The 12,138-nt window shown below is 43.0% G+C and overlaps 1 protein-coding gene across 1 annotated transcript in view; it reads left to right on the top strand.

Moving 5' to 3' along the window:
- Positions 1 to 6: 6 nt before the first annotated feature.
- Positions 7 to 12,138, top strand: part of LOC129835748 (sodium/calcium exchanger 1-like) — a 48,754-nt gene continuing 36,622 nt past the window's right edge. Inside the window, exons 1-8 of the mRNA XM_055901508.1 lie at positions 7 to 262; positions 2,472 to 2,561; positions 5,708 to 5,860; positions 6,020 to 6,285; positions 7,103 to 7,469; positions 7,666 to 7,776; positions 7,975 to 8,127; positions 8,832 to 9,304. Coding sequence (XP_055757483.1) covers positions 23 to 262; positions 2,472 to 2,561; positions 5,708 to 5,860; positions 6,020 to 6,285; positions 7,103 to 7,469; positions 7,666 to 7,776; positions 7,975 to 8,127; positions 8,832 to 9,304 — 1,853 coding nt within the window. The 5' untranslated portion in view covers positions 7 to 22. The remainder of the gene's footprint in view (positions 263 to 2,471; positions 2,562 to 5,707; positions 5,861 to 6,019; positions 6,286 to 7,102; positions 7,470 to 7,665; positions 7,777 to 7,974; positions 8,128 to 8,831; positions 9,305 to 12,138) is intronic.

Genomic DNA, 12,138 nt, shown 5'->3' with positions numbered 1-12,138 from the left:
CTAAAACACAGAAGGAGCACACATGTCACGTCTACATCTCCACCGCTCCTCCCTCCGTTCCTCCTCTCTCTCCTCTGTCCTTCTCCTAGTATTCCTCTCCTCCATGCTCCTCCTGTCCCTCCCCAGCCCGGCCTTGGCCGGTTCCACTCCTCTATCAGAGGGGGGTAACATAAAGGCTAACTGCACGGCTACAGGAGACCCCTGTCAGGAAGGGGTGGTACTGCCCGTCTGGAACCCACAGAACCCCTCTGTAGGAGACAAGGTGACCATAGCTTGAAATCTGTTGTTGTTTTTGTTGTGGTTGGTTGGCCAGGGGGTGATTTGGGCCGGGATTCAATCCAATCACTCATTGTAGAGCACTGTGATGGTAACCTCTACATATGTCGACTCAATCGGAAATGACCTTTTAATGTCAAGTACGCTACAACACAATGACCGGATTGAATCCCAGCGTTTGTATTTTGTCTGTATGCTGTGTTATTGTTGCTGTTGTGAAATGAATTGCCTCATTGAGGACATTCACGTTTTCCTATTCCAGTCTAATCTAGTCAGGGGTTGACACTAACGCAGATTGCCCGGGGCAGATGAACTGAACAGTCGGACAGGTGGAATCCGCTTGGTTGCTGCCCGTACGGGCAGGTGAACCTTTGTCCCTAAAACACCTGTTAATTCACATTGACTCTAGTGGTCAATTTGTTTATGTACATTAGCGACTCACAACAAGAAAAGAAACCAAGCCAAGTGATCACACAGTTCTCCTCCTTAAATTCTCTTTTCCCTCCGTTTTGTGTCTCGCTCACTCAATTCCCACCAAACGCTCCCTCTATACACACGCGTGCTGCGTACACAGAGATGAGTGCCCATTAAAATGTATCTAACTGATGGGATACACTATCAAACCGGGAGAAAAGCTACCTTTCTTGACAAATCAAGACAGCTTCATCACAAATTCTAAATGGACCGGTTGATTGAAGTATGGAAGTAAGGTTTGGAAGTCTCTTTGTTATTGGCTGAAACTTGAAACTCCCGCCCACGTCAACCTGCCGATTAGAAGGTCCGAGGTAGATTGTATTTTCAACCCGTAACTCTCAGGAAATAACACGGATACAATATGACACAAAACACAATTTTGACTGCACTGGCCCTTTAACTGTATGTCTCAACTCATAATATTAAAGATGCACTATGCAGAAATCGCTCCACCATTTCCTGGTTGGAATTTTTTTAATAGTTCGCCTAATTTCAGTTTATGTGACAAAACAAGCAAGTATAGTGTAGAGGAATCATTGTACCATCTAAACTGCTGTGAAATATATTTTCCATAATCAAAAATATTTAATTATCAGCTGTTTGAACAAAACCGAAAGTAAAAGACGCAAAAACTAAATTTAAGAATGGGGAAGCATAGAAATAGCGCATATAGAACAGATCTACCACTTCTTAGAGTTGCTTTCTATGAGAATGACAGATCTATAACTCTTATTTCTATGTGAATTTGATCGGGTTGCCAAACAATTACATATTGAGGCTCTAAATAAATGACACCCTTTTAAAACGGGAGTAAACGGTGAACAGTGATATTGATGAGAAAGACCTGTTTCGGTAGCCGAGTCTCAAACGGCGCTAAACAGATCTTCATTTAGAAAATCACTTCACAACTCCAGTAAACCATAAGTGGTTTTCAGTTTAGACAGAAAAGAGGTCTAAACATTTGATTTAGTTGTCCAGTGTGCTAACTGGCTCTAATGTGCTAGATAGCCAGTGTGTTTACAGTTTCAGAAATGTATAATGAGAAAAAGGCTTGTGGAAAAAGCAACTCCCTCGCGAGCCTCTCATCATTAAAGGGATAGTTGACAAAAAAATGCAATGTTATCTTTTTTCACTTTTTTCATTAGGCTACCGTAGGAGGTTAGGAGTGTGTACAAATAATCCACATACTTTTTAAATGAACCGTTCTGTCTAAGTAAAGGAACTTCCTTACCAAATTAGCATGCAAGTTGTGTAAACAAAGGATTAAAATGTTTTCATACAGTAAGTGTTATAAAGGTACTTTCAATGTGAACCATTTGTGAGTGTAACAGACCATTTAATTTTTTGGACAAGTGACTATGATCTTTGGGCAAGTGACTATGACCTTTGGGCAAGTGACTATGATCTTTGGGTAAGTGACTATGATCTTTGGGCAAGTGACTATGACCTTTGGGCAAGTGACTATGACCTTTGGGCAAGTGACTATGACCTTTGGGCAAGTGACTATGACCTTTGGGCAAGTGACTACGACCTTTGGGCAAGTGACTATGACCTTTGGGCAAGTGACTATGATCTTTGGGTAAGTGACTATGATCTTTGGGCAAGTGACTATGACCTTTGGGCAAGTGACTATGACCTTTGGGCAAGTGACTATGACCTTTGGGCAAGTGAAACATGACCTATTTGAGAGCTCAATGTCAACCCTTCTTAATCTAATCCAGGTAGCGCGGGCCATTGTCTACTTTGTAGCGATGATCTATATGTTCCTGGGGATGTCCATCATAGCTGATAGATTCATGTCTTCTATAGAGGTGAGAATTCTATTTTCTATTCTGCTTTGAGAACACACACACCTGCACATTTTTACATTTGAGTCATTTAGCAAATGCTCTTATGCAGAGCGATTTACGCTAGTGAGAGCAGACATTCTCGTTCTGATCCCCTTTGGGAATCGAACCCACAACCCTGGCGTTGCATGTGCCGTGCTCTACTAACTGAGCCACACCTCGCACATAGAGCAACGACTCAATCAACTGTATTCTACTCTACTGTATTTTACTACACTGTATTATATTCTATTACACTCTATTGTTTTATATTCTATTACATTCTACTTTATTCTTATCTATTCTATTACACTCTACTGTATTCTACTCTACTGTATTATATTATGTTACACTCTATTGTATTCTATTCTACTGTATTCTATTCTACTGTATTCTATTCTATTACACTTTATTGTATTATATTCCATTACATTCTACTTTATTTTATTCTATTATACTCTACTGTATTTTACTCTACTGTATTATATTATATTACACTCTACTGTATTCTGATCTACTGTATTCTATTCTATTACACTCTGCTGTATTCTACGGTACTGTATTCTATTCTATTACACTCTACTGTATTCTACTCTACTGTATTCTATTCTATTACACTTTACTGTATTCTACTCTACTGTATTCTATTATATTACACTCTACTCTATTCTATTACACTCTACTGTATTCTACTCTACTGTATTCTCTTCTATTACACTTTACTGTATTCTACTCTACTGCATTCTATTCTATTACCCTCGACTGTAGTCTATTCTATTACACACGGCTGTATTCTACTCTACTGTATTATATTACACTACTGTATTCTATTATATTACATTTTACTGTATTCTACTGTACTGTATTCTATTCTATTACACTCTACTGTATTCTACTGTACTGTATTCTATTATATTACACTCTACTGTATTCTACTGTACTGTATTCTATTATATTACACTCTACTGTATTCTACTGTACTGTATTCTATTCTATTACACTCTACTGTAGTCTACTCTACTGTATTCTATTATATTACACTTTACTGTAGTCTACTCTACTGTATTCTATTATATTACACTCTACTGTATTCTATTCTATTACACCCGACTGTATTATATTCTATTACACTCTACTGTATTCTACTCTACTCTTCTGCATTCTATTCTACTTTATTCTACTCTACTGTATTATATTCTACTGTATTATATTCTACTGTATTCTATTCTATTACACTCTACTGTATTATATTCTACTGTATTATATTATATTACACTCCACTGTACTCTACTCTACTCTTCTGTAATCTATTCTACTTTATTCTACTCTACTTTATTCTACTCTACTGTATTATATTATACTGTATTATATTCTACTGTATTATATTATACTGTATTATATTCTACTGTATTATATTATACTGTATTATATTCTACTGTATTATATTCTACTGTATTATATTATATTACACTCCACTGTACTCTACTCTACTCTTCTGTAATCTATTCTACTTTATTATATTATACCGTATTATATTCTACTATATTCTACTGTATTCTATTACAGTCTACTCTACTCTTCTATATTCTATTCCACTCTATTGTATTTTATTTTATTCTTCTGTATTCTATTATATTCTACTCAACTGTATTATACTCTACTCTACTTTATGATATTCTACTCTACTGTTCTGTATTATATTATAATCTACTGTTTTATATTCTACTCTACTATATTATACTCTACTGTACAGTATTATATTATAATCTACTGTTTTATATTCTACTCTACTATATTATACTCTACTGTTCTGTATTATATTATAATCTACTGTATTATATTATACTCTACTATATTATACTCTACTGTACTGTATTATATTATAATCTACTGTTTTATATTCTACTCTACTATATTATACTCTACTGTACAGTATTATATTATAATCTACTGTTTTATATTATACTCTACTATATTATACTCTACTGTACAGTATTATATTATAATCTACTGTTTTATATTCTACTCTACTATATTATACTCTACTGTACAGTATTATATTATAATCTACTGTTTTATATTCTACTCTACTATATTATACTCTACTGTACAGTATTATATTATAATCTACTGTTTTATATTCTACTCTACTATATTATACTCTACTGTACAGTATTATATTATAATCTACTGTTTTATATTATACTCTACTATATTATACTCTACTCTACTCTATTATATTCTACTCTACTGTATTACATTCTACTCTACTGTATTATATTATAATCTATTCTACTCTGCTCTATTGTATTATACTCTACTGTATTATACTATCCTCTACTGTATTCTATTATACACTACTGTATTCTATTCTACTCTACTGTATTCTATTCCACTCTACTGTATTCTATTCTACTCTACTGTATTCTATTCTACTCTACTGTATTCTACTCTACTGTATTCTACTCAACTGTATTCTACTCTCCTATACTGTATTCTATTCTACTCTACTCTACTGTATTCTACTCAACTGTATTCTACTCTCCTCTACTGTATTCTATTATACGCTACTTTATTCTACTCTACTCTACTGTATTCTATTCTACTCTACTCTACTGTATTCTACTCAACTGTATTCTACTCTCCTCTACTGTATTCTATTATACGCTACTTTATTCTACTCTACTCTACTGTATTCTATTCGACTCTACTCTACTCTACTGTATTCTATTCTACTGTACTGTACTGTATTCTATTCTACTCTACTGTATTCTATTCTACTCTACTGTATTTTTTTCTACTCTACTCTACTGTATTCTATTCTACTATACTCTACTGTATTCTACTCAACTGTATTCTACTCTCCTCTACTGTATTCTATTATACGCTACTTTATTCTACTCTACTCTACTGTATTCTATTCGACTCTACTCTACTCTACTGTATTCTATTCTACTCTACTGTACTGTATTCTATTCTACTCTACTGTATTCTATTCTACTCTACTGTATTTTATTCTACTCTACTCTACTGTATTCTATTCTACTATACTCTACTGTATTCTACTCTGCTGTATTCTACTCTACTCTACCGTATTCTACTCTGTTCTGTTGTATTCTCCTCTCCTCCAGGTGATAACCTCTCAGGAGAAGGAGATCACCATAAAGAAGTGGAACGGGGAGACGACCACAGCGACAGTGAGGATCTGGAATGAGACAGTGTCTAACCTCACTCTCATGGCTCTGGGGTCGTCCGCTCCTGAGATACTGCTCTCTGTTATAGAGGTACACATTCTTGAGGAAGTTCTCAAACCTCAAGTTGTAACTGTTGTACTTGGTAATATGTGGAACGTTTTCATTTGATTCAGAAGAGACGATAGCACAACAACTTTTGTATCTAACCACAGGTTTGATACGGTCTTATATTCTCTTATTTTCCACCAGGTGTGTGGCCACGGCTTCGAGGCCGGTTCTCTGGGTCCCTCCACCATCGTGGGCAGTGCTGCTTTTAACATGTTCATCATCATCGCCCTGTGTGTCTATGTGGTTCCTGACGGCGAGACCAGGAAGATTAAACATCTGCGTGTGTTCTTCGTGACCGCGGCGTGGAGTGTGTTTGCATATATCTGGCTGTATCTTATCCTGTGTGTGTTCTCTCCTGGAGAGGTGGAAGTCTGGGAGGCCGTGGTCACCTTTCTGTTCTTCCCCCTGTGAGTACTACACACACACACACATTGAAACTCACACACACACATAGACACACACAGACACACACACACACACACACACACACACACACACACACACACACACACACACACACACACACACACACACACACACACGGAAACGCACGCACGCACGCACGCACGCACACACACACACACACACACACACACACACACACACACACCCACACACACACGAAAACGCACACACACACACACACACACACACACACACACACACACACACGTAAACGCACACACACACACACACACACACACACACACACACACGTAAACGCACACACACACACACACACACACACACACGTAAACGCACACACACACACACACACACACACACACACACACACACACACACACTCACACTCACACACACACACACACACTCACACTCACACACACACACTCACACTCACACTCACACTCACACTCACACTCACACACGGAAACGCACACACACGCACGCACGCACGCACGCACGCACGCACGCACGCACGCACGCACGCACGCACGCACGCACGCACACACACACACACACACACACACACACACACACACACACACACACACACACACACACACACACACACACACACACACACACACACACACACACGTAAACGCACACACACGTAAACGCACACACACACACACACACACACACACACACACACACACACACACACACACACACACACACACACACACACACACACACACACTCACACACACTCACACACACTCACACCCTCCTCTTTCTCTCTCTCCGCTCTGCCAGGTGCGTGGTCCAGGCGTGGGTGGCCGATCGACGATTGCTCTTCTACAAGTACGTCCGCAAGCGTTACCGTGCCGACAAGCACAGAGGCATCATCGTTGAGACGGAGGGAGGGATGGATGGAGGAGGAGGAGGAGGAGGAGGAGGAGGAGGGATGTTGGGGCCGGGTGGGTTCACTAAGATGGACATGATGGAGCTGGACGGACAGGTGGTGGAGGGATGGAGGGATGGAGGGATGCTTGAGGACGGAGAAGTGAGGAGGAATCTGGAGGACGTGGCCAGGAGAGATATGGCGAGGACGCTGAAGGAGCTGAAAGCCAGACACCCTGATAGAGACACGGAGCAGCTTATAGAGCTGGCCAACTATCAGGTACACAGCTTATAAAGGCTTCGTAGAGCATTCATAAGCACTTCATAAGCACTGCCACGATGCTACACAAGTCACGTATAAGAATACGGTACTGTTGTCATCTTCATATGTAAAGACATTATAATGTAGTGTTCATAAAGTCTTCATAGGCATGACATAGAGAGTCATAGTGTAACAGCTGGCGTAATCTCACCAGGTGTTGGTCCAGCAACAGAAGAGCCGAGCGTTCTACCGTATCCAGGCAACCAGGATGATGATCGGAGCAGGCAACATCCTGAAGAAGCATGCCGCTGACCAGGCTAGGAAGGTACAGGCCGCGCCTTTTCCCAAACCAATGTTTCACCAAACTTTTTTCTCAGATTTGTTTTGTTCTGATCATATCTGAATGGTGGCTAGAATTTTGAACTAAAACCCAAAATACTAATGAAATCATTTATCAATGGAATACTCAAAGGCAGCAACATGTCACTCATCGATCAAACTCTCTACATCACTTCTGCTCCAGGTGGTGAGCAGCCAGGAGCCCCACCTGCAGGAAGATGACCCCCACACGACCCGGATGGAGTTTCAACCCTCCCACTACCAGTGCTTCGAGAACTGTGGCTCACTCAAACTGACCGTGGCCCGACATGGCGGAGACCCTGGAGCTTCTGTTAAGGTAAGGGGAGGAGGGGGAGCAGAAGAGGGGGAGGAGGAGAGTAAGGGGGAGGAGGAGAGGATGCTTTATGACATCTCTTTTCTTTCTATTTATCCCCTTCTCTCCCCCTCCCTCTCTTCCTCCCTCCTTCCCTCCCCCTCCCTCTCTTCCTCCCTCCTTCCCTCCCCCTACTTCTCTCTCTCTCTCCCCCTCCCTCTCTTCCTCCCTCCTTCCCTCCCCCTTCCATCTCCCCTTCTCTCTCACCCCCTCCCTATCCTCTTTCTCCCCCTCTCTCTCTCTCCATCTCCCTATCCTCTCTCTCCCCTCCCTATCCTCTTTCTCTCCCTCTCTCTCTCTCTCCCCCTACCTATCCTCTTTCTACCCCTCTCTCTCTCTCCATCTCCCTATCCTCTCTCTCCCCCTCCCTATCCTCTTTCTCCCCCTCTCTCTCTCTCCATCTCCCTATCCTCTCTCTCCCCCTCCCTATCCTCTTTCTCCCCCTCTCTCTCTCCCTTACTCCCTCCCCCTTCCATCTCCCCTTCTCTCTCTCCCCCTCCCTATCCTCTTTCTCCCCCTCTCTCTCTCTCCCTTACCCCCCCCCCATTCCATCTTCCCCTTTCTCCTTCCCCCTCCCTCTCTTCCTCCCTTCTTCCCTCCCCCTACTTCTCTCCCTCTCTCCTTTCCCCCTCTCCTCCTCCTCCTCTCTCCCCTCCCTTCTCCTTCAGGTGGACTACCGTACAGAAGATGGTACAGCCAACGCCGGTTCAGACTATGAATTTGCTGAAGGGACCCTCCTCTTCAAACCGGGCGAGACCCTGAAAGAGATAACTGTGGGCATCATAGACGATGACATCTTCGAAGAGGATGAATACTTCTACGTCCACCTCAGTAACCCTCGTGTGGTTGGCTACGACCCGTTAGAGACAAACTCTAACTCCTCCCCCAAGGCGGTGCTCGGTGACGGCCACACGGCGACGGTGACCATCTACGACGACGATCACGCGGGGATATTTTCGTTTGAGATCGACGCCCTGCGGGTGAGCGAGAGCGTTGGGGTGATGGAGGTCAAGGTTCAGAGGACGTCGGGGGCTCGGGGGCTGGTGGTGGTGCCTTACAGGACCGTAGACGGGACAGCCCGGGGTGGAGAGGATTTCGAAGAGGTGTCTGGGAATCTGGAGTTCCAGAACGACGAGACGATGTGAGTGACGGTTCCTTCCACGATCATCTGACTTTCTTTCAATCTCAATTCTATCGCTGTGCAGTCAAAGAGTGATGGATGACAGCGCTGTGTGTCAGTGTTTGACAGTCAGCATGTGTGTGTACGTGCATTCCCAGCTGATCCCACGCTGCAGGAGAGTGGCACGACATGGGCACAAGGTGTGAGAGTCTTTGATGCAGCATTTGGCTGAAGTCAAAATGTCAGTTTATAGAAATCAAATAAGGCTTCAAAAAAAGGGTTCGCTCAGATGTTTCTGTTTGTGTGTGTGTGTGTGTGTGTGTGTGTGTGTGTGTGTGTGTGTGTGTGTGTGTGTGTGTGTGTGTGTGTGTGTGTGTGTGTGTGTGTGTGTGTGTGTGTGTGTGTGTTTGCTGTGATGAATAAATAGATATTGATGACTAAATGAGGGTGTGAATTAGAGAGCAATATTGATTGATTTGAGCTGAGGATGAAAGGAAGCCAGGAAGAGGGGGAAGGATGGAAGGAAGGAGAGAGAGCTTTTGTAGGAAGGAAGGAAGGAAGGAAGGAAGGAAGGAAGGATCCTGATGTTTTCATGTAAAGGGGTGAGAGAGAGCGATTGCAGAGGCATTTATGTTGAATAGCAACTACCCTGATTCATCGATGCGTTTTACCCCCTTCCCCTCCCTTTCTTCACCTCATTCTCTTGCCCTTTTTCAACCTTCCTTCTTCTATTACTACCCTGCTTTGCTTCCCCTCCTTCACTTCATTCCAACCCCCTCCTCACCCCTCCTGGATTCAAGCTTACATTCCCTCCCTCAGCTCCTCTCCCCCTCTGCCCCCTCCCTCACCTTCTCTCCCCCTTCTATCCCTCTCTCTCGCTCTACTTCCTCTCCCCCTTCTATCCCTCTCTCTCTCGCCTCTCTTTCTTTCTTTCTTTTCTCTCTCTCTCTGTTCTCTCTGTCAGGGTTTGGTCCAAGGTGCTTCTGGTCTGAGATGAGGTTAATGGGGGGAGAGGGAAGGTGAGGGAAGGGGACAAAAAGGAGGTATGGGGGATGGAGGGAGGGAGGACTAGAGCTGAGATTGTGCCAGTCTCAGTGGAAATCTACAGAGCAGTAGGGCAGAACTGATAGACTCTGAGAGAGAGAGCGAGCGAGCAAGAGAGAGAGAGAGAGAGAGAGAGGAGATGGAGGGTTGAGGAGAGAAAGAAAGGAAGAAATGGAGGGAGGAGAAGAGAGAGTAGAGAAGGAGAGTGATTGTGAAGGAGGAAGGGAAGTGAGGTGTAAAGATAGAATGAGGAGATTAGAACAATGGAGAGAGGAGGAGAGAGGAGGAGAGAGGAGGAGGAGAGAGAGAGAGGAGGAGAGAGGAGGAGAGAGAGAGGAGGAGGGGAGAGAGGAGGAGAGAGAGAGGAGGAAGGGAGAGAGGAGGAGAGAGAAAGAGGAGGAGAGAGAGAGGAGGAGGAGAAAGAGGAGGAGGAGAGAGAGAGAAGGAGAGAGAGAAGAGGAAGGGAGAGAGGAGGAGAGAGAGAGAGGAGGAGGGGTGAAAGGGAATCATGATAAACGAACGTCCAGGAGTGGTGGGTGTGTGTGGGTGTGTGTGTGTGGGTGGGTGTGTGTGTGCGTACGTGCGTGTGTAATTCACAAATTTTCAAGGCGATTTATTTTTCACCTCTCAATAAAGGAAGGCGAAGGGCACACACACGAAGGGCACACTCCCCCCCACACACACACACATCCACGCCAACAGACCACAGGAGGACATGTGGGAAAGGACGAGACGTGGAAAAGTGTGTGTGTGGTGCTGAAGGTGTGTCTGGAAATAGAACAGGACTCTCCCCAGGCTATTCATTACAAGATCTGTGGATACACCCATTCAACATCACACACACACACACACACACACACACACACACACACACACACACACACACACACACACACACACACACACACACACACACACACACACACACACACACACACACACACACACACACTCTCTCTCATTTAAAATCCTATTTTCCCTAACCCCTAACCTTAACCCAAAAACCTAACCCACTTAAACCTAACCTTAACCCTAAACCTAACCCTAGCTCCTAAGCCTAGCCCTAAACTTAATCCTAACCCTAACCCTAATTCTAACCTTAACCCTAATCTCATTGGCCCTGTGGGGAGTAACAACATGTCCCCAGTTGGTCACATTTTGTTTGTTTACTATTCTTGTGGGGACTTCTGGTTTTTAAATTCTTAAATACGTTTTTCCCTTTCCGTCTTTCTTTCTTTCTTTCTTTCTTTCTTTCTTTCTTTCTTTCTTTCTTTCTTTCTTTCTTTCTTTCTTTCTTTCTTTCTTTCTTTCACTCACTGTCATTCCCTCTTTATTTCTCTCTCTCTCTCTGTCTCTCTCTGTCTCTCTCTCTGTCTCTCTCTGTCTCTCTCTGTCTCTCTCTGTCTCTCTCTCTGTCTCTCTGTCTCTCTGTCTCTCTGTCTGACAGAATGCACAACAAAAACTTATCCCAGTACTGACTTGCATTGTTCACTCCTCTAGAGTCCAAGTTAAGTCTCAAGACAATTGATTTTGAGTCTAAGTCGCAAGTCATTTTCTTTGTGACTTAAGTCTCAGACTCGAGTTTCCATCTCTGGTGATGTCACACCCAGTAGATATGGGATTTTATCAAAATTGAGAATCTGTGATCTGAGGGAAATGTCTCTAATGCATTATCTCTCTGCATTTGGTGTTTTACGTTGTACACAGAGGATATTTTTGCAGAATTCTGCATGCAGGCCTCCTGAGTGGCGCAGTGGACTAAGGCACTGCATCGCAGTACTAGCTGTGCAACTAGATATTCTGGGTTCGAG

This window comes from Salvelinus fontinalis, chromosome 36 (genome assembly GCF_029448725.1).
Source record: "Salvelinus fontinalis isolate EN_2023a chromosome 36, ASM2944872v1, whole genome shotgun sequence".
In the NCBI taxonomy this organism is placed as follows: Eukaryota; Metazoa; Chordata; class Actinopteri; order Salmoniformes; family Salmonidae; genus Salvelinus; species Salvelinus fontinalis.
Note: the sequence above shows the minus strand (reverse complement) of the source record. Positions and strands in the feature narration are given on the sequence as shown.